General features: G+C 32.6%; 1 protein-coding gene across 1 annotated transcript in view; it reads right to left on the bottom strand.

Annotated features, from left to right (window-relative positions):
• Positions 1–25,739, bottom strand: part of Trpgamma (Transient receptor potential cation channel gamma) — an 89,201-nt gene continuing 63,462 nt past the window's right edge. Inside the window, exons 8-23 of the mRNA XM_088269724.1 lie at positions 25,535–25,684; positions 24,422–24,677; positions 23,575–23,708; positions 18,857–18,962; positions 17,729–17,924; positions 17,250–17,441; positions 15,639–15,674; positions 14,234–14,417; positions 13,035–13,156; positions 11,623–11,795; positions 9,875–9,973; positions 6,853–7,037; positions 5,151–5,254; positions 3,973–4,072; positions 3,002–3,147; positions 1–2,336 (exon numbers count right to left, since the gene is read on the bottom strand). Of these exons, the coding sequence (XP_088125850.1) occupies positions 2,247–2,336; positions 3,002–3,147; positions 3,973–4,072; positions 5,151–5,254; positions 6,853–7,037; positions 9,875–9,973; positions 11,623–11,795; positions 13,035–13,156; positions 14,234–14,417; positions 15,639–15,674; positions 17,250–17,441; positions 17,729–17,924; positions 18,857–18,962; positions 23,575–23,708; positions 24,422–24,677; positions 25,535–25,684 (2,273 nt within the window). The 3' untranslated portion in view covers positions 1–2,246. The remainder of the gene's footprint in view (positions 2,337–3,001; positions 3,148–3,972; positions 4,073–5,150; positions 5,255–6,852; positions 7,038–9,874; positions 9,974–11,622; positions 11,796–13,034; positions 13,157–14,233; positions 14,418–15,638; positions 15,675–17,249; positions 17,442–17,728; positions 17,925–18,856; positions 18,963–23,574; positions 23,709–24,421; positions 24,678–25,534; positions 25,685–25,739) is intronic.

The following is a 25,739-nucleotide window of genomic DNA, read 5'->3' on the forward strand; positions in this document are numbered from 1 at the left end:
CATAAATATAATACTGTAGGCAAAATTAATGCAATCTCGACAAAGATGTCATCACCAAATTAAATTTCCTTCATAGAATTTATTATTGTATATCTGAAACTAATAGTCATTTGGTCTTATAATTATTTTTCCTTAGATAATTTTTAAGTCCCTGTTTTCGGATAAACGAATAATATTTTTCCTAGGAGAAAAGTGAGGGTAATTAGCGGTATGTTTCAATAACATTGTTGTACATAATAAGGTTAATCCAGCCAAGAAATCAGTGATATTACTTTTACATGACTAAAAAGAAAATAAAATATTATCAAGTAACTTTGTTGTAAAATCACTATATATCTTATTATAACTTTAGTTATAGTTTAGATGTGTGGTGGTTTTATAACCAAATTATTTCTTAAATGGAAAATCACAAAGTTAGTTAGTTATAAAGTAATATATTTTCGCCTTGAGGCGTAGGCAGAATGGATCGAATGCCAAACTAGCTTTATACCTGTATCATCACATAGATATTGTTTTTACCGACAAACCGACTTACGATACTTAAACTTAAACATTTTTATCTCATTTAACAAACATTGAAGTATATAACTAACTAAATAACTATCATGGTACTTTTTTGCAAGGATTGGTGGACAGAATAGAACGCCAAACCACTATCTCGGCAAGCAGGCTTTGTGTCTTCCATATCAGTCCGCATTTTTTCTACTTTTGGTAGCTCTATGTTTCGCTTCTGTACATTGATTGATTAGGGTTGGAATAGAATGTTAGACAACAAATATACATATGTTATATCAAAATGACTACTCATTGTGCTTCGAAACATGACATGTAACTGTGATAAATTTTAGTATTCCTAAATTAGAGTTACTATACATTCTCCTTTCCTTAAACTAGAAATTTTTAAGGCCTTAAACTGCAAATGGGTATTTTTTTTATTTGTGAAAATGTAAATGTTCAATGCTTTTGATTTTTTTTACTATAATTATTATTGGGTAATGGCTGTAAAAATCAGCATGTAAATTTTCATGAGTTGTTGAATAAGTCTGGGTTGTTTTAGATATTTTATATTCACTTAATTAAACAGATAAAAATAAATCATCTGCAGTACCTACATATTGAAATTAGTTTCATCTGCCGCATTAGGAGTAAATAGTACATATGGAAATATTTTTCATATCATTTTACTTTGGATGGTGTTATATATTTTTTTGTTGGTCCCAAATATGTAGCTACGATACACATATTTTGAATTAGAATACTGTGACATAATTCTGGGAAAAAATTATATTTAAAAATAAATAATATTCATTCTTCTAACATAATTGAACAATTACAAACATGTTAAACGTAATTGAAACAAATTAGCAATTTTTTATGTAATTTTTTTATCATATGAGGGGTATAAAAGCAAAAGTTTCTCTTTGCAATAATTATTTGCAGTACTCAAAAACAATCATCTTTTTTACCCTTGTCTTGAATATTCAAAAAGTTTTTAAAGTAGCTTTAATTATCCCAATTTCAATGATCTTTTGTCATTTATTATATCCACAAATTTTACAGCTATTATCGAACATAACCTGAAAAGATTAATTACTTTGCATTCGTACCCCTCACCCCCATATAGAGATATAGAACATGTACATTACTAGTACAAACTTGTATATTAAGAAAGCAACAACCCATTTGTAAATTTATAATATCAAATAGGCAAGCAAAATGGACTGACAAATAATGTTTTTCTACATTGGATATTTCTTTAAAATAGAATATGGAATAGGGTTTTTATAATATAACATACAAAGATACTGTACTTTTTATATTATTTGAAAACTGAATCTGATTAATTGGCTGGATTATAAAATATCCTTAACATTAGACATATATTTTTATACAATAGTTGGTTCTTTAAAATATAGGCGTTGATTCACCCTGCTCTGCAAAATATACAAATAAATGTTTATAACCTTACATTATAAATTCATATTGATATAACTCGATTGTATCTTTAAAACATATTCAAATATGTATCTTTCAATAATTTTTCATGCTAACTAAATATATTTACGCCATAAATATTGTTTTTTGTTCACTACAATATCTATTTATAACAAACACCGAAACACAATTTCATTATCATATATTTACATACTATGTAAACAAGTTGTGCATATTATCAGTCACTGAGTTAGTTATGGAAGTTCAGTTCACTCGGTCGTCAAGCCAACAGCAATGTCCGGGAGGGTTGGTTAGAGCCATCCCGATGGTTGTGTGTGTCCGCTTAGAGGAATAATTCCGGGAAGCCGCGGTAACACGACGATCTTACCATTTCGGTGGCCCTGTAAAATAAATAAACTCATTTGATCAAAATCACATTTTCAGCAGAACCCCTTTTGTCCGCCCTAGGCCCTGGTCCGCCACTTTGGTTGATCCAACCGTGCTCTAACTGACTATAATTGACTTTTTTTAAATTAATTTAAAACTATAGGCTCGCTTCAATTTTAATATACATGTATTATTAAATATGTATTTTTTTGCTCTTTTTCAATAATTATACAGCTTTTGTGCGGTTAAGAGAACAATACATAGTCATTTTCAAGTTCAGAGATTGTTTGTTTTATTGTAAATCTATATTTTTTATTTTTACTGATAATCGAACCTTTTTTGCATTCCGACCATACCCTAGTCCCAAAGGTGACATAATAGAGGGGTTTTACTGTATGAATAATTTGAATCTGCTATCTTACAGTGAAAATACATTTACCCGGCCAGAAATTTGAAAATTGTCTCTTAATAACTTAAGTATGGACTTAAACTTTTGACAATAGACAAAACAGTGTGATTTTATAAAATTGTTGATAGTTTTATTGTGAATATCGCGGAATACCTCATTTACTGAAGATTTTAATTTGGATCATATTTTATTGGATGATGAACTTCAAGTACGAACTTGAATTTAAAATTTATTATTTAAAAAAAGATTAGTTTATGTTATTATGTTTACCTTATAAGGAGACTCATCTAACGATGTTAAAAGTGGCTCTAAAGAACTTCCGGCAGGTTTAGTTTCTGTGGGCTTTTTTCTTGAATCAGTTTCTCTCTTTCCTGCAACGCTCTCCTCTGTTGTGGACGGTGTTATCCCTTGTCTCTCTGTAATATTACATTGAAAGCTATTAAATGGAATTCACGGTAAAATCAGGACAAAATTTTAACATTTTTTAATATTTTTCTACTTAGTTCACAAATAAATTGATTTGAAAGCGTTACCTAGCATTCCTGCTACAGTGTCGGATCCAGGAATATGATGAAAGCTTCCAATGTCTTCTTGTAATAGTTATTGGTATTTTGTATTGAGATTTTACAGATTAAATTTAAATATTGATAAATAAATTTAAATATTTTACAGATTAAATTTAAATATTGATAAAATTGATGTCACAATATAATATAGAGTTCCGACTTCTTGTATCAAGAACATGTTACTGCAACTATTTCTTCTTCTTCAAACCCTTATCCGCACCCCAATGGTGCATAGGGCACTGCATCATATAAACGCAGTGTTATCTTGATCGTTAAAACATGAAGGAAAGGTGATCAGCCCTCCGCTTTGGGTACCAGTCCAGGGTAATATTAAATAGATATTAGCGTGAAAAAACCACTTATATTTATTTAATCACCTCCTGGGAATCGAACCCGGGACCCCCAGAACGGTAGCCGAGAGTGCTGACCATTACACTACGGAGGTGGACGAATTGCAAAGTTTACTGATATTAATGATAATATTAATTATTGATGATATTAGTGATAAGCCTCTAAAATGTCTTTCTGTTGAAAAATCAGAAGTATTCTGATGTATTGGAATGCTTGAATTTATTAAATTGATGATAAATAAAATGTATACAATTTTGAATACTGAAAATACAGTAATTAATATTTACGATGTTGTTTTAATAATGAATGAGTATTTTATCCTACCAGGTTGTTTAGTAACTTCAGAAGAGTCTTGACATGTACTATGCGCTGTATGTATTGTATCCGCCACTCGGATAGGAACACTGCACGCTCTCTTCAATATCTGTTTTAGAAGGAGATAAAATTAGTTTGCTATCCAATTTACTTTTTTTAATACTACATATGATTGTTGAGGTAATTTTACTGATTATTACAGGGTTTTGATTGATTATCCTTATAAGTGATTGTAGGTGTCGCTATCGACACCTACAATCTGGGTCAGAAAAGGAGTAAGAATAAAAAATGTAAATTAAGTGAAAATAAGCCAACATTCTTGTTGGGTAATATATCCAAAATTAAACACAGTTAACCGTGAAAATTTCTGGATTGATTTCTACTTTATTTACATACATGATATGTGACGCGTTTTGTCTTATTAGGACATTATCAAACACATGAGTGTTAGTGGAATTCAATCCATTAACCGTGTTTAATTTTGGATATATTACCCAACAATTCAACATGGAATTCTACAACTGTCTGTAGTTACAATAAAAAACCAAAATTCTTGTTGTTCTACCTGGTATTAAATCTGGGACTTCATTTAACATGTTGAAATTTTAACGGCTTCTATATGGATAGAATATCATGTATTGATTGCACAGTGAATAATAAAATATATTGTGATTCATTCATAATTGTGACTTTGGTGATATGGCATTATAAAATATTAAATAATTAATCATTGCATTAAACAAGGGTCTTCTTTCAAACAAATCTTTGTTCACAAATTCAGGAGTTAATTATTTCAAGATTTTTTATTTATTGTTATCTCAACATAGACGAAGAAGAATATGGAAGTCTGGGCAGGGATTATAACTTGTCATAAGCTGGTTTAAGTGATAGCTTTATACACATGTAAATTACCCATGATTGACTACCATACTACTCAAATTTTGGAAGTTATATTTAACCACCTTCTATGTTAAGATATCGGTAAAAAAAAAATTTACAATATACAAAATTTAAACTTATCTACACTATATACAGTATATGATGCGTTATCTTTTTGATGTAGTTTTCGCCCAGCTTTTTTCTTGCTCTCAAACGTTATATATGTAAGCGCGCTAGCTGATAGTTAGTTTCCTTTTGTATGAAATGGTAAAGGATTCAGGAGAATGTATGAATAATATAAGGTTGACCTTTTTGTTTGGTTGTGGATTGAGTGGAGGAGGATCAGGACTGGCGTTACGTGAATCTGAAAACTTTTTCCGTTTTTTCTTGAGGGCTACCAACGCACTGATCCCTGGAAAGTATTATTTAGAAAGGTCAAACAATGTTCACATTACATTTAACAATATCTATATGATGTAATATACATATTTACATATTTAACCCTAGATAACTAAACATTCATCCACGCGGCGACACCCTTTCCCGAAAAAGTCAAGTGCACTTACTTCCCTGCATCCCGCACCCAACGGGCTTTGTTTACAGAATAGTGATTTATTGTTAAATGTCTCTTACATTCATTCCTAATAAACCAAACTTAACTGTCATGTAACCAGTTAATATTTTTAATAAATAATTTTGATAATTTTCACATTTTAAATTGCGTAGTCCGCCTGATGAATGTTTAGTTACTATGAATCTAAAAATAAAGCTAAATTACGAATCACGATAGTAAATAACTATATGCTAAAACAATCCTGATATACATACACCTCTTAGCTAAATGACACACAAATCAACAAAAATACATTAGATGAAAACATTCATGAAACCACAAGATTAAAAATACAGAAACAAATAAAATATAATATCACATTCAGTCAGAGAAACTTCGAGTATTACGTAGGTAATGAAACTCTTTAAGCTACTTGCATAATACTTTTTAAATAACGAAAGTATTTATAAAAAAAAAGCCGTAAAAAGATAAAACTGGAGATAGAAACAAAAAATCGTGTCATTTAGCCACGTCATCTATGGTTGTATGACTCATGACAGACAAGTACTAACAAATAAAATATTAAACATATTAAGTACCCAGTAAAGACACAATATAATTAATTTTTAAATTGTATGTATCTGTAAGACAAAAAAATATCCTGGCAATAACGGAGAGTCAAGTGAAGGTGAACGGCAGTGCAATCTCTTTATAAAAAATTATGGACTAAAAATATTTATTTTATTTATCTAAAAACATTTTATTTATTAAATATTTATATGTTAAAAAAATGTTTTGTCAATAATAACAAAATGTCACTTGAATAGTTTTTAGTCCTACAATTAAAACTGTCAATCTCATCACACCAATCTGTTGTAACTAATTAAATTCACCCATCCCCAATATAAAACAGTCAATATTCATATATAAATTGATTAAGTCACATTATAAATACAAATAATGTTAATAATTCATTTATTTATATGGTATGCTGACTACTGCTAGCCTGGAACTGAATGATTTTGGCAAGCTATCCTATAAAGAGCCTTTACATTTATTGATAGAAGCATTTTAAAATAGTACGACATAACGTTATTCCATTAAATTAACAATTTAAAATACACCTCTCTCAAATCATGGGTATAATAGCGAAAAACTTTAACTTAAACATATGAAATTTTGACTTAATTATGCATATTATGATGTTTTCAACGTTCTATAAATTGGCAAAATACACTGGCAAGTAGTAAATGTCATATATATCTGTGGTTTTAAAAGTTAATTTTACTTTAGGTTAAATAGCGGGTTTATACAGGGTAAAACTTTAAAGAACAGGGATTATTCAAACAGGGATTTTACAGTTAATGTTTTTGGCCAGTATACCTACGAAATGGACCATTTATTAATTATAAAAGATAGATTATTAAAAAATAACAGTAGATAACAATTCCACTGACCATGAGAGTGTGATCGATGTCCAGAACTCGGTTGCGTTGAGTCAAACTTAGCCTTTGAAGCTTGAGACCTTTCTAGACTACGATTGGAGTCACTCGGTGAATCTGTATTGTCACTCGGAGGACTATTAGAGTGACTGTGAGAAGAACCCTGTCTGCAATGGGAGTTGCAAACTGAGTCTTCTGATCTGGAATATAAACATTATACCTTCACATGTACTTAATTCTATATATGGTAAATATTTAAAAATTCTAACTAATGATTCAACGTAGTGTCCATGGGTGCCCACAGAAAATTTTCTAGGGGGGGGCATGATATTTTTAGTAATGTTTTAAAATAGTTTTAATTTACTGTAGCGTATTTGTATAGTGAACAAACGGACACTGTAGTAATGAAGGGCATGCTGTAGCAATTTTGTTTTTTAACACAATATATGTATATTACAAAAATTTTACTATTTTCAATCAATCCAGGGTGGGGGGCAAATGCTCCCCCTTGCCCCCCCTGGGGGCGCCTATGGTAGTGATTTAATCCTTCTGAAAACTTATAACAAGCGTTGGCACAAACTGTGTGATCATATTATCTGAAATTGATTGTGAGTGTATGCACAAAAATAACAGACAATTATTTTACTTAATTCTTAATCACACCCAATGGTTGAGAGTGATTGTTAATTACATAAACGCATGGTGATCAGTCTTGCGCTTCAGGTACAAGTAAGGTATGATAGAGTGAAAAATCAACGCTTTTTTGTTTACCCCACTGGGAATCGAACCGGGATCTTCAGCACGGTAGCCAAGCGCGCTAACCACTACATTTCAGAGGCGGGTAAACAGTGTTTAATAGTTGGGACTATTATTTTGTATTACGCTGCCCTTGAGCAAGCAACAAAATGCCAACCTTATTGAAAATGCAACAATAAAAAACAGAGTAGTCAAATTCTTAAACCATAGAAAAAAAGCAATTTTATCTGTTTAAAAATGTATCGCCACTTGAAAATTTTTTAAAATTTTTATCTTTGTCAAACCTATAACCATAGTAACATTTCTAACTGTGTTGGCCTCTAATATGGTCATAAAACACATTTGGCCACCGTGATCGGAAATATGTATGAATACCTACTCTATAAAAAGCTCTTTTACAAAGAAAATATGTATAGAATGCAACATTAAAAGGATTTGATAATTGTTTTCATATATCTTAATTTAAGGTTGTTCAACTGAAGGATGAAAAAAGGAAATAAAAAGATATTTACCACTACTAAGTACTTATAACAAAATTTCTGTATGAATTTAAAACCAGTTTTCTACAAAACTATACATAATAGGGGTTATTAAATATAAAACAACATTAAAAAACATAAAGCGATAATAAAAAAGCCATTACATGGAAATAAATTACATCTTTAAAATTTTGTTTTGTAGATTAGGCGCTTTGACAAAAGTATATAATTACTGATATTTGTAAAACTCATTCATCATTCAAAAACATTTTGGTGAAAAATAGTTGTGTAATTTGGTAGTTGAACTTTTGTGATATGCATCCACTGGACCATGTTACGGGTTTATTTTTAAAAATTATTTAGTATCTACCGATGGTAGGAATCGGAATATGTGTAGGTAATATGCGTAATAAGAAAGAGGTTTGATAAATTTGGGTTAAAATACCAAAGTTAAAATACCAAATTAATGATAATATACGGACAAAGTAATGATAAAAGGTGGTTAGTTACGAAAGCTGGTGCTTTTAGTAAAATGAGAAAGTGCATGATTGATTAATATGTATTAAAAAAAAATCTTTAGTACATAAAGGTAGATCATTTTGAAAGATTACTCTTCTTTTGACCCTTATCTACGCCCAATCGAGTATATAGGGGACTAAATCAAGGCAAATTGATCAGTCCTGCATTCTTTGTATCAGCCCAGGGTGATATGAAATAAATATGAGAGTGAGAATCACCCGACCCTCCTGGAAATCGAACCCGGGACCTCCAACACAGTAGCCAAACGCGCTTACCCAGACTTTATCTTAGATTTTGGGATAACAGAAATGACATATTTAGATTTACTTTATCAATATTTTATCATACATACAATACAAATATAAAATATAAGTATTGTATAGTGATAGAGATTCTACATTCTCGAAAGATAATTAGACATACTCAATGGAAAATCAGTCAAACATGGAGGAAGGGTTAAGAATGATCAAAATACTATTTGAAATGTACTATTTTTTTTATAAATTCATGGACTTACTTATGTCCTAGAGTATATAGGACCTATATAAACGTTTTACTACCAATAGTCGTTTTATGTTGGATTGTATCGTCACTGTATGTACAAGTATAATCTGTTATTTAGTGTTTTTTTAGATTTGTCATGTGTCAAAACATAGTAACCATAGTATTAGGTATAATCCAGAAAAATAGTATCAGAATCAAGAGATACTTTATACATTATTAAACACCAATATGCAAAGTATGAAATTAGTATGATGATTATAAACAAAATTGTACCGGGGTATTCTGGATACCTCTCGCCGGAACAGAAAAGTTAATCAATTACATCTGATTCTAAGTAAAAATTGTTGGCATGTTGATATGTTGCAGCAAGCAAACTTAAATGTTGTCATTTATTCATTTTAAATATTTTTAAAACAAATGTAAAGTAATTTAAAATTATTCTCTTGGCAATTGTTTCGCTTTCCAAAACCATTTTTAAAAGGAATATTTACTTGAAAATATTATTTGAAAACGTAAACAGAAGGAGAAACACAGCCGTGAGGATTGTTTTGTCATTGTTATGATGCAATTAGAGTAGAAACATGGTAACTGTAATCATTGCAGAATGCCAGGTGTGCAGAATAGTATTTGTAAATGGCCGTTTCTTGTTTAGCTATAATTTTGTCGCTGGCAGAGCTGGTTTTACTGTGTTCCTACTGAAAATGGAGAGATATTCTCGGAGTCGCTCTACCGATTGAAGTACTAAGTCCAAGGAGTAATGAGTCTATATGCCAACACACCTGCTCCTCCCAATCAGCCGGCTAACTCGGCCCACCTTTGCAGCCTCTATAAGAGTTCCCCAGCGCCGTTTGTGGGAAGAAGGTCTCTTCATGTGGAATCTGATTTCAACATTACATATTAAGTCTTCCTCTCATTCAAATCAAATGGCATGCAAACTTTGCTTAAATTTTTCTGCAGTGCATAGTTGTGGAGAAATCAGTAGATACTAGTCAGTCTTTGTATGTCATTGAAAAAAAAGCTTTAATATTTTTACTCTAAAATTTATTTAGCCCCGATTTTGTAAAATACTACCTCAAGGCCCTTAACAATTTTACTTACTTGGAAAAATTTCCATGTAGTCGTAAATAAATAAGGTGCAGTTTGTGATGGAACCCAATACCCCAATGTATTTTAATTATAAAACATGTTTTATAAATCACATTATGTTTTTTTTTACAAACTAGAATGTGTGCAAGGTTCACGCTAAATGGTTCTAATAATACAATTCTATCGACTTTAACAATACATACTTTTTTACAATCTATTTTCATATGAGAAATGTTTTAATATTCAGAGTGTATGTTTTATTCATACAAAAAAACATTGTTGTATTTTTTAAAGAATCATTTGTCATAACATAAGTGTCTTATTTAAAAATATTTTTTTATAAATCTTTATGACTTAAAACGTTTGAAAATTAATGTATAAGTTATTATCATATTAAATTAAATTAAATTCAATGCTGGGTCAGTAATTTGGCAACAACAGTTAATGTCAAATTTCTTATTCATGTTTATATAAATATTAAATTCCTGAATTAAATGTTTTGAGTGAGTTAATTGAGATTATTGATTTTCTAAACATGCCAGAAATCTAAGAGCAGTAAAAAATATGTATCTATTAGTAAAACTATATAAAAAAAACTACTCTAGCAAAATAACTTATTAAATATGTTTTCACCCCAGAGGTAAATACAGATATCCTTTACATTTTACATTCATGTACTTTCACGAAGAAGTTTCCAATTAATACCGAACTGATATTTTTTATTGATAAGATTGTAAAATCAATTATTTTTGAACTTCAAAAGATCTACAATATTTTTGGAGTGTATATAACTCGCAAAAGCCGTTTTATACTATTTTTTACCAAATTCAGTTATTTTGACTCGTTACTCTGAAATACTGTGCAACTGATGAAATGATAAATGTGAGATCACCCTTGAAATGTACGACTATATAACCTTATTCCAAAGTAAAGATAAAAACATAATAAATAAAATTCCTAGGTCCACTCTTAAATGCGCCAAAGGTGCATAAGGCGCTGCAACTAATAGACACTGTGTTAACTTGATCATTTATCTCACGAAAGTGGTGTGATCTGTCCTGCGTTTCAGTTAATGTTAATGAATAAATACTACAGAAGTTAACAAAAATAAATTACTTTCATCCCCCAGGGAATCGAACCCGGACCTCATGCAAGGTAACCGAACGGGCTAATCACTACCCTATGGGAACAAATATTGACAAGGCATTTACACAATATGACATTACAAATATCACAATGTTTCTATCGGCATGAACTATGTGAACAGAGTGTTCATGGGGATTTTTTAAAAGTTTTATAGATACACCTATATTCTATAATATACCTTATGAAATTGGAACTTAAGTGCTGTATGTGATGGGTTAAAAACTTGCGCAGTTCTAGTATATTTGTGTTTGTAATAAATATAAGGGCATGGTAAATAAAGGGGTTGGGAATTGACCTGCCCATGTTGAGGGTGAGTCCACGATGGTAGGGGTTGGCCTCGCTGCTGAGGGAACTCTGCGACGTGGTCCTCATGGTGTGATGCGGAGGCTTGTGGACACTCCCACCGCTGAATATTCCAGACAGGGTAGAGCCAAACATTTCATGGTGAGTGTGAGCCTGCTCTGAATGCTGGAAACGGGTACAATGCAAAATCATCATTAAATTTTATTTAATTAAACCATAGATGTAAAAAAGATCATGATTTGTGATGTAGACTTTATCTGAACGGAAACAAATAAGTATTTGAGAAGGCAATATGGAAACTTTTAACATTTCCTTGGCTACTTTGAGTGATTATCTTATACACTTTGTATCATTCATTATTCTGCCAATGATTAAACATCCATATTACATCAATAATTTAGACATCTGTAAGTATGTTTAAGTTCTGTAATAACGTTTCTTGGTCGAACTGCATTTTTTACAGTAAAATAACCAGTTTATAGTTTTTTCCACTTTTATTTTATTTGACCAGTGACTGGGTTTTGTTGTTATCGACATCATCAGGCTGGGTGTGATGTTGGTAACATCAGTCTAATGATGTCGGTAATGAAGAAACCCAGTTAAATAAAATAAATGTGTAAAAAAACTGTATAGTTATTTTATTATATTCTATAAGTATAGTCTTATGTGACATAGAACATACCACTTGTTAGTTTCGAAGTGTCATCTGTTAAAATTCTTATGAAATAATACAGCTGATATTCATAAACTAATTTGTGAATGACTCATGTATCTAATAAAATTTACATTAATTGTGCATTTTAAATTACTAATTATAAGCTGTGAACATCTGATGAAAGCATTCAAGCTCTATCGTGATTTGCAAATATTTTTTTTATATATTTGTAGTTACACATGAGTATGAACTCAATAATTTTATTTAAAATAAGTTACATATTATCTAAAAAGTTATTTGCCACGCATTTGAATATTATTTTTCACAATTAATTTGTTGTACAATTGTGTAAAAGCTTCAATATTATATGGGTTATTAATAAATAGAAACATGTTTGAAATAAACAAAAGGAATAGCAAAAATACTTACATATCGTTTTAAGCAAAGCTTCATTCAATGAAGAACAATTATTAAAATAGTAACATGTCAAATATAAAGTCACAAAAGCACAAAAAAGTGGATTACAAGTCAGCATGTAATTTGGTTAAAACATAAAAAAATAAACAATACTGCGCTGCATCCATCCGAATAAAGGAAATGCTGAAAAGTGACAGTTGCTGCCAGGGTATTATATATATTATGTGGTGTTAGAATATTTCAAGCAGTCAGCATGGCCAGTTAGTGTGCAGCCTTTGGTAGTACAATGCATTGGGCAAAGCATCTCCGCCGGGGATCTAGTCCCAACAAACCTGGTGATGTAAGGAAGCTATGAATTCGGCCACAGGGGGGAGAGTTACATTATTGGACGGGGCGATGTTGAATCCCTTCATGAGACGGCGCTCCTTCTGCCTGTTCTTCTTGCCACCAGAACCTGTAAAGGAAAGTTCTGTATCGGCATTTATATCAATGAACTTCAAAAGGTCTTACTCTAATTTATAACATGCGAATATCAGTAATATAAACACAACTAGATTAACTAATACATAACACAGTAGAAACTCATAACATATCATCTAAATGCAGCAAGGACAGCCAAACTGCATATTGGGAAATTTTACAACGGAAGCAATTAAACTTTTAAAAATGAGTTACCTCAATCATTTCATAGTATTTTTTTTAATGAAAATTAAGTTTCGTAATGTTTGAATAGCTATTTATTTAACTGATTTAGTACTGAGATTTCTTTCTTATATGTATGCTGATTAATTATAAATTTAGAATTGATGGGCATTGTCAGAACAGGTTTCTTTTTTTACTATAAATGCATTTCTATTTTTTAATATAAATTACCTAGTAATTTATATAATGTTCACAAATAAACTTATTTTAATAAATAATTTTATTTGTGAATATTACTGATGAATCAGAACATCAGAAACGCACAACTTGGGACACAACCTCCCAGCTTGACTGCCAAAATACACAAAATCGACAGCAAACACACTTTTGGCAAAGTATACCACAATCAATATAATAATACAATGCCGAGATAAGCACTATTGATAAATTTAAGATATGTGTGTTGAGATGGTTTGGACACGTGGAATGAATGAGTGAGGAAAGAACAGTAAAACAAATTTATGAGGCAAATGTAGTTGGAAATAGGAACTGAGTAAGACGGAGTAAAACTTTGCATGATCAAGTATGTCAAATACTTGAAAGGGGTCAGGTCAGGAGTCGGAACAATCAGCGGTATGTATGAAGAGATGCATGAATGTGGAAGAGGTGGAGAATATTTGAAAAGATAGAGTGGTGTGGCATTCTATCCTTTCTGCCTACCCCTGCAGAGAAAAGGCGTGATGGTAAGTTACTTAGTTAGTCTTTGTGTAAATGGAGCCAGTTCAAGTCAATAATTAATTTTAGGAAATTTTGTATGTTGGAGCCTTGGTATTCTAGGGGTGAGAGATTTATGTCTATGGCTGTTGAATGTAGTGGAAATAGTACTCACCGGAACCCGCTCCACTGGCTGTGGAAGTGTTCATGCCACTATTCTTGAGTATCTCCACGAGTTCACACCGGAAGGCCGAGATGTCCTGCTTGATCTCATTCACATCATCCTCCGTCACCCCCTGCGACTCCGCCTTTCGCTGCTGGACCGTCACATATCTCCTCACAAGGTTACGCATTATACTCTGGAAACAAGTTACAGGCACACATAATAACACCAGGAGTTAGTCCATCATATCCATAAACTATGGCATACAGTGTTAGTAAAGAGTTACATATTCAAACTGGATCCTGCCAATTCGATGAAAAAGAAAACCCAAATCAGGAATGTAGAAAATATATGTAAATGACAACTAGGCGGAAATATACCGGATATTTCTCTCTTGTTCGAAGACATTTGACATTTCTACTGACCATTTTATTAATATTTATTAAAACACAACACTAAGGAACCAAAATAAAGTATAATTTGAACTGATATTTATTAGGTATCCAGTTATTACTGATGGTACAATATAAAGACAACATACGCATAGGTATACTAGTAAGAGTAATATTTTTAGGAAAAAATAAAAATTATATCAAAAAAATTAAACCTACTTATATTTTTTACCCAAACTAAATATTTACAATGCTCATAGCATTTGATTTATTAGAAGAAGAAAAACTTTAGACTAATTTATAAAAGTTTTAAAATTTTTAAAAAAGTAAAACATTTTGATAAAATAAATATGTAATATTATCTATCGTTAACTTAGAGCGCTAAACTGCAACTTATTAAGGTTTTATGAGAATTTTGTTGCATAGAAGAAAACTATCTGCGAGCGTCAAATTATCAAATATCGGGGAGTAAGCAGTTATGCATTCTAAACCATCAATGTAATATCATGAATATATGTTTCTTTTATTATGTTAGTATAGTTAAAAAAGCCAACACAAGTTAAATATTTAAATCATGCAAAGCACGTTAAAATGCACAGAAGATTAAAATTAGTTTGATTATATTTTTAGTCGTAAAAGAGGAGTTCAGAATGGACTGGAGTGAACCATAATACTACTGATTCGTAAGATTCTTACATGTCAGTATTTTTATAAATATATGCTAATTGGTTTATACCAAATTTGACATAAAAAACAAGTTGATTTATTTATTATGAAATTGAAAAGTGATTTAACCACCAAGTCACCTTCATTGTGCAATATTCATAACGGCCAGAGCCATCTTTTGAAAACGAGCTAAACTAATTTGTACTCTAAATTAATCAATGTCTGATCGATGACATTATCGCTACAGTTAGAAAATAAGAGAACCACAGAGGTCTTTAACAGGATTTTGTAGATTGTTCTGTGTCAGTTTTGAAAATGTTCCATTTCAAACCCCGTACGAAACTACGACTACAACTTACCTGATATCGGAAATCTCGCTCATTAGCCTGCTTCACCTTCCGCTTAAACAAAAAAATCAAATATACTCTCCATTATAAACAAAATATAATTTAAATTTAAATTAAACAGTATTAAAATATATTTCTACTAGTATTTTAACTATAGTTTATAGATAAAATACAACCATATCAGATTTATTTTACCTCTATGGATATATGAGGTGAATCAAAGGTTATCAAATGTGATAATTCAAAAAGATGTCACAGGAAGTGGTACTATACATGCAAAAAAAACTAAAATGGTAAATGCTGATTAAATGTAGTAAGGACTGTTGATGTCTATCAACTGCCAGGCTTCTCTTAAGGAGTGTGGTTTTCTCATCACAAGAGTTATTTCAGCATAATTGGCCAAAGCCAATACAATCTCTTAATATCCTAATACTGAACATAGATAAGAAAAACAAATTCTTTTCAGCAAAAAATACAAACCATATATGTATAAGCAAGGTAATATAGAAGCCACCACTTGTTTTATCAGAAAGAGGTGAATGCTGTCTGTTAGACATACCCTTTACGTTTTAAGGTTCAATAACTATGGTGAATGGTGTTTATTAGTCTAATGTAGAATCTCCTTCAAATGTAGATTCATTTGGCTAAATATGAGTGATACTACTCATGAAATACACATTCTATAAGTGTATTGGTGCATCTAGCTATTTTGATATGCAAGTTTTGTTTATGATCCGTAACAATTGATAGTACTTACGGTGTGTTCCACTTATTAAAGCAAATTGAGAACCAATCGGACATTCAATTCGCTTGATCACTTCAAATCTCGTCCTTGTTCAATATTATAAAGCTTCAATGTATGGACAATCATATAAACCATATTATTATTTTGTGTAAAACAACACAATGAATCAATTGTTTCTGTCTGGCTACAGAAAACGGGTTATAGTCTTTTCTGACAGTTTTTCGGGCAGTGCACCAACACACTGATAATGTATATTATATATACATAGTTTCACTCATACTTAAGCAGAAGAGTAGCTTGTTTGGAATCTTTTTCAAACCCTTATCTGCACCCGGTGCATAGCAGACTGCATTATATAAACACAGTGTTATTTTTATCGTTAACACATAAAGGAAAGGTGATCGGCCCTCCGCTTTACGTACCAGTCCAGGGTATTGAAAGCTGTCCCACCACATTCCCAGATCTGATACAGAAGCATCTAGGCTTCCTGACGGACCCTCTCTTGTACAGCATATTTTTTTTAAGTAAGTTGAGAAATTTATTGAAAATGTGAAACACAATTGTATCCCGATTTTACTGTGAATTTACATTTAAAAACTTTCGACCACCAAATTTTCTAGAACCAGTCCAGGGTAATATTGAATATATGTTTGAGTGACAAAATCCTTAAGATTTATTTAACCCCTTCTGGGAATCGAACTTGGGACATCGAGTATGGTAGCCGGGGGTGCTGACCATTACACTACGGAGGCGGACAAGTGTTTGGAATCTAGTCTACGATAAAAGTTTAGAATTGAAAAATAAACATGGCTGACCGCTGTTTTGGTACCATGATTGGTTAGTAGAAAGCAAAGCTTCACGCCAGATAGGAAACTGACCCTGATGGTCCGCATGTGCTCCTTCTTGGCGCGGGAGTGGCCGCACATCTTGCGCTGCACCCACTGCGACGCGTACCAGAGCGACTTGGGGGTGGGGATTATGTTGAAGGGGGGTGGGACGGTCCCACCCTCTTCGAAGTAGCTCACCCACAACTTACTGCGAGCAAATTTCCACTCTATATCCGCTCTTTCCTAATATAAAAAAAATACATATAATATTTATTATAACTGCAGACAAGTAGAATTCCATAAATTTTTGGCTAATATATCCAAAGTTAAGCAAGGTTATTGGATTGAATTCTAATTTTATTTACATATAAATGATAATATGTGAGGCGTTTCGTCTTATTAAGACATTATCAAGTGTGACAATTTCTTAATAATACCTAGATTCAAGTTTAGGTATTACAAACATTTATTTTATGGTTTAGAGATAAAAAGGCAGATATTACATTGTTTAAATAATTTGTGCTTCTCACCGATATGAGCTGATATGAGTGGTTCATCATCGCAATAAGCAAGTTGAGTAGAACAACGATGTTGATGACTGAGTAGGTGCCAAACATCAGCATTCCCCAAAAACGAGTGAAGGTCTTTATTCCCTCGAGTTCAAACGATTCCAAGTCCACGAGACCGAACACGGCCCAGAACAAAGTTTGAGCAGTCTCGAAAAGGCTGAAAAGGGTGGTAATAATAAACATTAATAGATAAAAAAATAAGGTTAGAAAAACAATTTAATAAATGTCACGAGTCCATTTGTCTGGAGTTGCACTTGGATGCCTTGACTCTGGCCAGTGTCTGTACACGACGGATTCTTCTGTTCTCTGGACACTTTGCGCGTAGCAATGAGGATAGCCTGGAATAACTGGTTGTGATTGGCAGCCTGGAGGGTAAGAGGGGGTGAGCAAGATCCCCACACAATGGACCAAACAAGTAAAGACAGCAGTAGGCACCTCGGTGGTTGGAGCGCTACGTGCAGCGCAGTCAAGGGGTAACTGGAGAAGAGTCGTTGCTTCGTCAAACATCATAACCCTCAGTAATTAAAAGTGAGACAGAAGATCGTAACGTAACTAAATTGATGTCGTAGTCGTACAGGAGAAAGTGACCAACTAACAAAACGGAAAATGTCCAGGAGGGCCATTTAAGTCACTTTTGCTTGGCAAGAAAATAAACATCAATGCTGTTAGTCATTTTTAACAAGTCAATATATTATAATTGCAAGTTTAAAATCCTTTGGGATTTTTTTCAGGGCAATATTAAGCTAGTAAGATATCAAATAGTCAATGATCACGTTTTTGTAAAAAAAATGCACTTGGTCACTTTCTCCTGTATGACTACGATATTATTCTTTTTTATTATTTATTCCATCAGACACGGATTATTCACCTTATGGATGATATACAATATCATCATCAAGGTGTCTCATTAATTGATGTCCCACTAATTCTGAATGAATCTCACCTATGTTCGAATAGAGTAAGCTATACACTTCACAAATTCTTAACTGAGGGCGCCACTGTCAGCCCAAATTCCAAACCTGTCAAAAATTACAACTAACATGAGATCGAAATCCAACAATATTGCGATTAAGCCAATTACCAACTTACTTTGCAAATCGTCTCCATACAACGCACGCATTATGGTCACTAGTTTTAGGGTTGTCGCATTTATTTTTCTCCATTACAGCGTAGTACCACAAGAGCTGGTTCAGACCTGAAATTATTTAAATAAACATTGTCATCACTGGAAATTTAAAAAAATCATGAAATATAAAAGAATTTAAAAAATGTTTTAAATTTTATGAAATTTGTTTAACTGCTTTATTTACTGGCAAACATACCAGTTTTGACCCGAAAGGAAGAAAAGAGAGAGAGAAAGAGAGAGAATCAATATTTTGTTTCTACCCCTTTTATTTTTATTTTCCTTATTTATTTTTATAAAGGAATAACCGCAATGTTTCTACTTTTAGAGGTACTAGTGAAAAATTATCATATTTGTATACGTAAATACTTATAAAAGGCTCGATATTTCAAATATCTTATGGCCTTATCAAGTTTAAATCCGGCCCTGGGTATAACGCAAGTAAAAAAAAAAACAGTCTCGCGCGTATTAGATATTCAAGCATACGTTTAAATTTCTCAAAAGTTTATTTTTTTATCCAATCAGGTGGAGGTTTTCATAACGCAGTAAAAAAAATCTAATAAGATTGTAGATTAGTGCATTTTTTTAAAATAAAAAAAACTCAAAAAAGCTCTGTAATCTCCTAGCCCGTTGCTATGTGCGCCGTTCGTGTCGTTGACTGAACGGACTCAAGCGGTATATTTGTGCAGGAATTCGAACAAAGCTTTTGACCCAAATTCGATAAAAGAATCAGGTGAAATTTTCCAACAAAAAAATCGGGTCATCAATTTGTACGATAGTGGAAAATGTTGAATGTGTAGGTACATATGTACATATTATGTATGTGTGTATGCATAATTATTATTTATTCACTACAAATGTGTTTCAAAATTAAAACAAAGTTGTAAAATACGTAGCAGTAAAATACATCATTGTGAAATTCGAAAAAAAAAGTGTCATGAATTTGTACGATCGTGTAAATTTTTAATGTGTTGGTACATGTACATAACATGTATGTGGTGTATGCATACTTATTAGTTATTCACTACGAGTGTGTTTTAAAATCAAAACAAAGTTGTTAAATACCAAAAGTATTATTTAATGATTTTTTATTTCCAATGCACGTATTGTATTGAAAAAATAACGTATTGTGAACAGCACTGTCATAATTAAATACAGTCATATTGTAGCAGTAGGTTTTAAAATTCTGTAGCACTCTTGACTATCAAAATATCCAAAAGAGACCCTCAGCCCTTGGGTCGGCTAAAAAACGGATATTGAAGGTTAAAAATTCCGTTCGATTTTATTTGACGTATACGTCAGGGTTAAAAAAAATCGGTGGGGATTGGATGAATTCAAAAGGTTTCTTGATTTTTAAAATGATTGATACCACTGTATTGTAGATACAAGTATTGAGGAATTTGTTCAAGTTAACACGTAAATTATCCACCTTTGCCGATCGCTGAATGAGAATTGTTATTTTTGATCTGAAGTTCAATTAGCTATTTAAATAAATCGTTTCCTTAATAAAAATACAAAAGACCTTCTATGTTATTCAAATATTTGAGTAAATTTGTGGTCGGCTTTTTTGTTGAAATGGAAACGGGAGGGGTTAATTTTAGAAATAAATTAATTTTGGATGACAAAGACCAAGTATAAAAAGCAAGTATGTACTGTGTATTTAATGTGAGTGGAATGGTCGGGAGTAAAAATGTGAAAGGTTGAATGAAGAGGATGTTCAGTGCTACCTAAAATAAAATTTTATGTAAGTTAATTCGGTGTTAAAAATAATTATTTTATGTAAGGTGTCCGCGTCCGTAGTGTTATGGTCAGCACGCTCGGCTACCGTTCTGGAGGTCCCGGGTTCGATTCCCAGGGGGGGTCTAATAAAATTAGTGATTTTTTTCACTGTAATATTACCCTGGACTGGTACCTGAAGCGGAGGGCTGATCATCTTTCCTTCATGTGTAAACGATCAATATAACACTGCGTTTATTTGAAGCAGTGCCCTATGCACCATTGGGGTGCGGATAAGGGTTTGTTATTATTATTAATACGGTGCAGGTAAAGTAGATATTTAATTTTTGTATAATTTCAATAATAATTGACAATAGGACGTCACGTGTTCTCACTGAAATCTTATCTAAGGCGATTAATTGATATTTCATTTGATATTTAATTTATTTAATGATATACCACTTTAGGATATAAAAAGTCAAAGAGACGATGGTTCACACATATTTTTTTCACAAAGCAGGTTGCTTTTTGAGATGTTTAACTATTTTTTTGCGATATTCATTTAGGTAGTGTGTCTTTAAACATTAAGAATTGCAAACCTAAATTAAAATCGTATAAATATGCCTGTATTCTGTAAATATTCAAAGTTTGACCGTTTAATAAAAGATCAGTATAAAAAGAGATCAAGACAAGGTGTGACAAATGTTTTTACCTATGGCAAGTTATGACATCCTTTGTTTTGAAAAAATATTTTTAAAACAATGGCTGCGCCATCTGTTGTACGTAATTGCCACACACGCAATGAACACGGGCCGTAGAAGTGAAACATTTTAGGTTCCAGAAATAGTTGATTTAATGCATTGCTTTCTTTGCATTTGTTGGCGATTTTATTATTGCACGATACGATAATGGTTATGTGGAATTTAATTGAAGAAAAGCTCTCTTAATTAAATGGAATATTTCTTTGATTCGTTGATTTCCACTAATGCATACTCTAAGAAAGAAATTATGGGTTTATGAGAACTGAAATATGATGCGAATAAATTAGATGCAAATTTTCTAAATAACGAGAGAATACTGCGTCGATGGCAGCGCCTGATCTGGTCGTAAAATCTTATCAATCGTTGAGTTTCGTCAGAGTTGTAGTCGATGTTGAAATCATTGGCATTATGCCAGTACTTTTCCTAACAATGCTTCACCTTCAATGGTGGAAATTGTTAAGTAATAAATATTAAAACATGTTCAGCTAATGTAAACTATAATATGAAAACATCTACTGGTTTCCTTTGCAACGTTTTTTCACTCTCTATGATACTCTCTACGACGTATGTCGATTTTCTCTAGTGCCTTTACATTTTTAAGCCTTACCTCACCTATAAAAGTTTCGCTTCAAAAAATTATAACTCTGAACTTCCCCGCTGCGTTCTCTCTGAGGTAACATTAATAATATGTTATACCCTTCTGCAAAGTGCCAAGTGATGGGTAGGTAACGGGCAGGCAATAAGACTGAAGTGGGAATAGGGTACGATGGGTCCTGCGGGATAAACTTGATCAACTGGCTACGGTGAGTTTACGTCGGCTATTCGCAGTTAATCTGTTACTGTCGATTTCTAAGCAGTGTAAATCGCGTACCGATTATTCACGAACAGATTCGTCTTATTGAATTTAAATTAGAAATACAAAACTTTAAATATCTATCTTTGGAATTGAAAAGGATTTAACAATAATAAATAGGATTAATACCTCAGCAGCGCACTGATTTATCAATATATTGTTTTAGTTTATCTTTTGTACAATTGTCAAGGACTTTTTTGTTGGTATATATTTTGGTATGACAACAACAGGAAAAATAGTTTTAGTGTGTATTAAGCTTGGATTTTTTTATGTTACGTTCTTCAATTTTCAGTATTTGCAGGCATGTACAGGGTGAGGCGCGGTCACTTCCCTATTTCACTATTTGAACTTGCGACACAAAAGTGACAGTTACTTCCAGAGAGCGTTCCTATAGCGCGCTCGAAAGCACGGGATCTAATTTTGTTGTTGAGATTAGTTAAGTGTCAAAGGTGCTATGGATGAACGAGGCCTACTTTTCCTTGGGCCATTCAATACTTTTTGTGTTACGATTTTTTAAAATAAGGAAGTGACCATGCCTCACCGTGTATAATCATTATATGTTATACCGCACACGTTTTTAAGTACATTACACCTTTATAATACGTAACGTCTGAATAGAGTTAAATATTTAAAGAAAATATGGTCACTTTGCAATAAAATTTGTCTTGGTAAATAAATGCCAATATTCTTTTAATTTTTTTGTTGCAGATGTGTCAATGCTTTTCACATCATTATCAATCACCATGTCTCCATGGAGACACACGTGTGACAATAGGTTTTAGAAAATAGCGGTATATATCAATAATTTTTTTAATTAAAAACAAATAGATGGGTATTACCACAAATTTCTGTTGAATCAATTAATGAACTAACCAAATCAGATAAAATTTCTCGATTTACTAATATTTTACACACAGATCTACTTTCACCTCTTTCAAAAATCATGACATTTGTCAATATTTATCAGAAAATCACTTTCCTTGCACACATTATACACATTTGTCTTCAGCGCCTGCAGGTCTTCTCTACTATCGGCAAGAAGCATAGCATCGTCAGCATACAAAAGGCAACAGAGAGTCAAAATGAATATTTTACTCCAATATTTAAACTTCAGTTCTTTCATGCAAATTATCCATTTAAAGATTAAACAGACCCGGCGACATTACACACCCCTGTTTAACACATTTAGAGATGCCAAACCAGTCACTTACCCTAATGCATGTAGTACTATCCTCGTACAAGGCTGCAATGCCGTTGATAGGTTTACTGCTTACTCCATACTTAGATAACACATTTCTTAGCTTTGTTGTATCAACTAATATCAAGTTAGTATAAAATGGGTATAAGAACTTACCACAAGAAAAGGCAAAGAGGACTAGAACGTAGAGGAAGAAGAACTTCATAATGTCCATGACCATCCTAGATAAGGACACTTGGAGTGGGCCCAGGTGAGGGTTCACGGAGAATATGTATACTAGCTTCAGTGAACTGAAAAATTAAGCAATATTAAATTTTTTTGTCAAAATTTAGGGTCTAAATTCATGGGTCTTAAAACGTCGAATTTATTATGTGTAACTAATGCAATTCAGGCCAATGAAATAATTATTTTTCTTATTTTCTATTTTCTTATAGGTATTTATAGATATCGAATGGACAAACGGATCTGCGATGTAAAGTGATGGGGCAACTAAACAAGGCTGCAGTAATCTCAGGATGCCCGAAAAATTGTATATGGAAAAACCGTGACATGAAGATCGGCAGCAAAATTAAAATATATAAAATTTGTGTGCGACCCATCATATGGGATCGAATGCAGAGTGGACACCGCAGTAACAAAAAAAGAAGACTCTAAGAACATATCTGGCAAGAGTCTATGATATAGAATAAGGAACACCAGGATAAGAGAGAAGAGGAGTGCGAGATCTAGAACATTACTATTATTCTTCTATTTCTAAGTGTAGGCCTAGTGGCCTTTTTTTAGGAGGGATTAGCCTTCTGCCATGACTTTGGTGGTCTGCCCGGAATTCGTTTACCTTGGGGTTGGCCATGGAATGCAATGTGGGGGAGTTTGGGTGTTTCCATTCTCCTCAGATGCGCATACCATTGTCTTCCCAACCAAGCGACATCGTTGATCTCGCATATTTCTCTATATTTTTGAACTGCATTTAGTTTTGAATGAATCTAGGGAATGAACAAAACACCTGAAGATGTTCGCCGCTGAGAAGAGTCCCTCGGACAGCAGCATGGGGTCCCAGGAGTCCCAGTTCTCTCTGGGCTGGGAGGCCGTCTCCTCGCCCCGCATGATCTCCTTCTGCACCTTGTAGTACGACACCAGCCTGAGCGCCACGGTGGCCACGTACAGCGAGTTGGTCACAAAGTCTATCACATTCCACATGTCGTTTACGTACTCCTCCAGTCCAACGTCCCATAACTGTTTCACTTCACTCCATATTAAACCTATGGGCATTTTATATTGTTACCTATTAGCTGGACTGGCCACACATTACTGTGGTCAAATCAGAAGAAAAGGAAGTAAAGAGCGCACATTAAATATCCCTTTTTATATCTCAGCATAGATGAAGAAGACTATTGAGTCTGGGTATTTACAGGCTAGTTAAGTTATCGTTTACACACTTGTAATATTCACCCATGATTGACAACCACATTAGAAAGGTACTCAATTTTTTTTAGATCTCCTACATATATCATTAATCTCATGACGCTGTACATATGAATTCACAAAAGTCATCTGTGTTGGTTTGAGAAAGCTTTTATTTAGCAGAGACGCTTTTAGGATGTATGTATGCTTAACCGACCTATGACAGATCAGAAGCCCTGTAAATACCCAAATTTCTTTATTCTTCTTTATTTATTCTAAAAAATAAGTTTTTTTTTTGAAAAGTGGACAAAATTTTGAAAGATTAATTTATTAACTTCACTTGTGAATCAATGAGTATATTAAAAAAAACTATGAAACGATAATGCAATTGTGATCAACATGACTAGTTTCGAGAACTACAGATGTTCTCATCAATGGATGAAAATACAATACAATTGTATTTTCGCATGCTGATGATAACATCAATAGTTCTCGAAACTAGTCGTGTTTACATTAATAAACATAAAAGTGGTTTTACAAGTATACAAGTGTTTTATTTTAATACTTATATCAATATGTTATTCCACAAAGTTTACACCGAATGAATAAAACATAAAAATGTTATAAGTTACAAGTCAGGTAAAACTAATGTAATGATTGTTGTATTCATGATGCGATTTTTTTATGAATAATGGTAATAAAATATAGGACTTACCGCTAACCCACGCTAGTATAAAACATTCTACAATTGACGGAAGCGATCCCCGTTTGGTCCTCATGTCTTCTTCTCTATCGGGTTGGGGGTCTTCCCAAAGCCATCCCCCAATCACAGATTCAATACGCTGCGAGGCCAAAATAAGCATGACTGAAAATAATTAAATAACCCATGAAGCTTCACTTTAAAACAACATCAAATTAAT

This window comes from Brachycentrus maculatus, unplaced genomic scaffold, assembly GCF_059751285.1.
Source record: "Brachycentrus maculatus isolate JH-2025_06_01 unplaced genomic scaffold, ASM5975128v1 h1tg000361l, whole genome shotgun sequence".
NCBI lineage: Eukaryota > Metazoa > Arthropoda > Insecta > Trichoptera > Brachycentridae > Brachycentrus > Brachycentrus maculatus.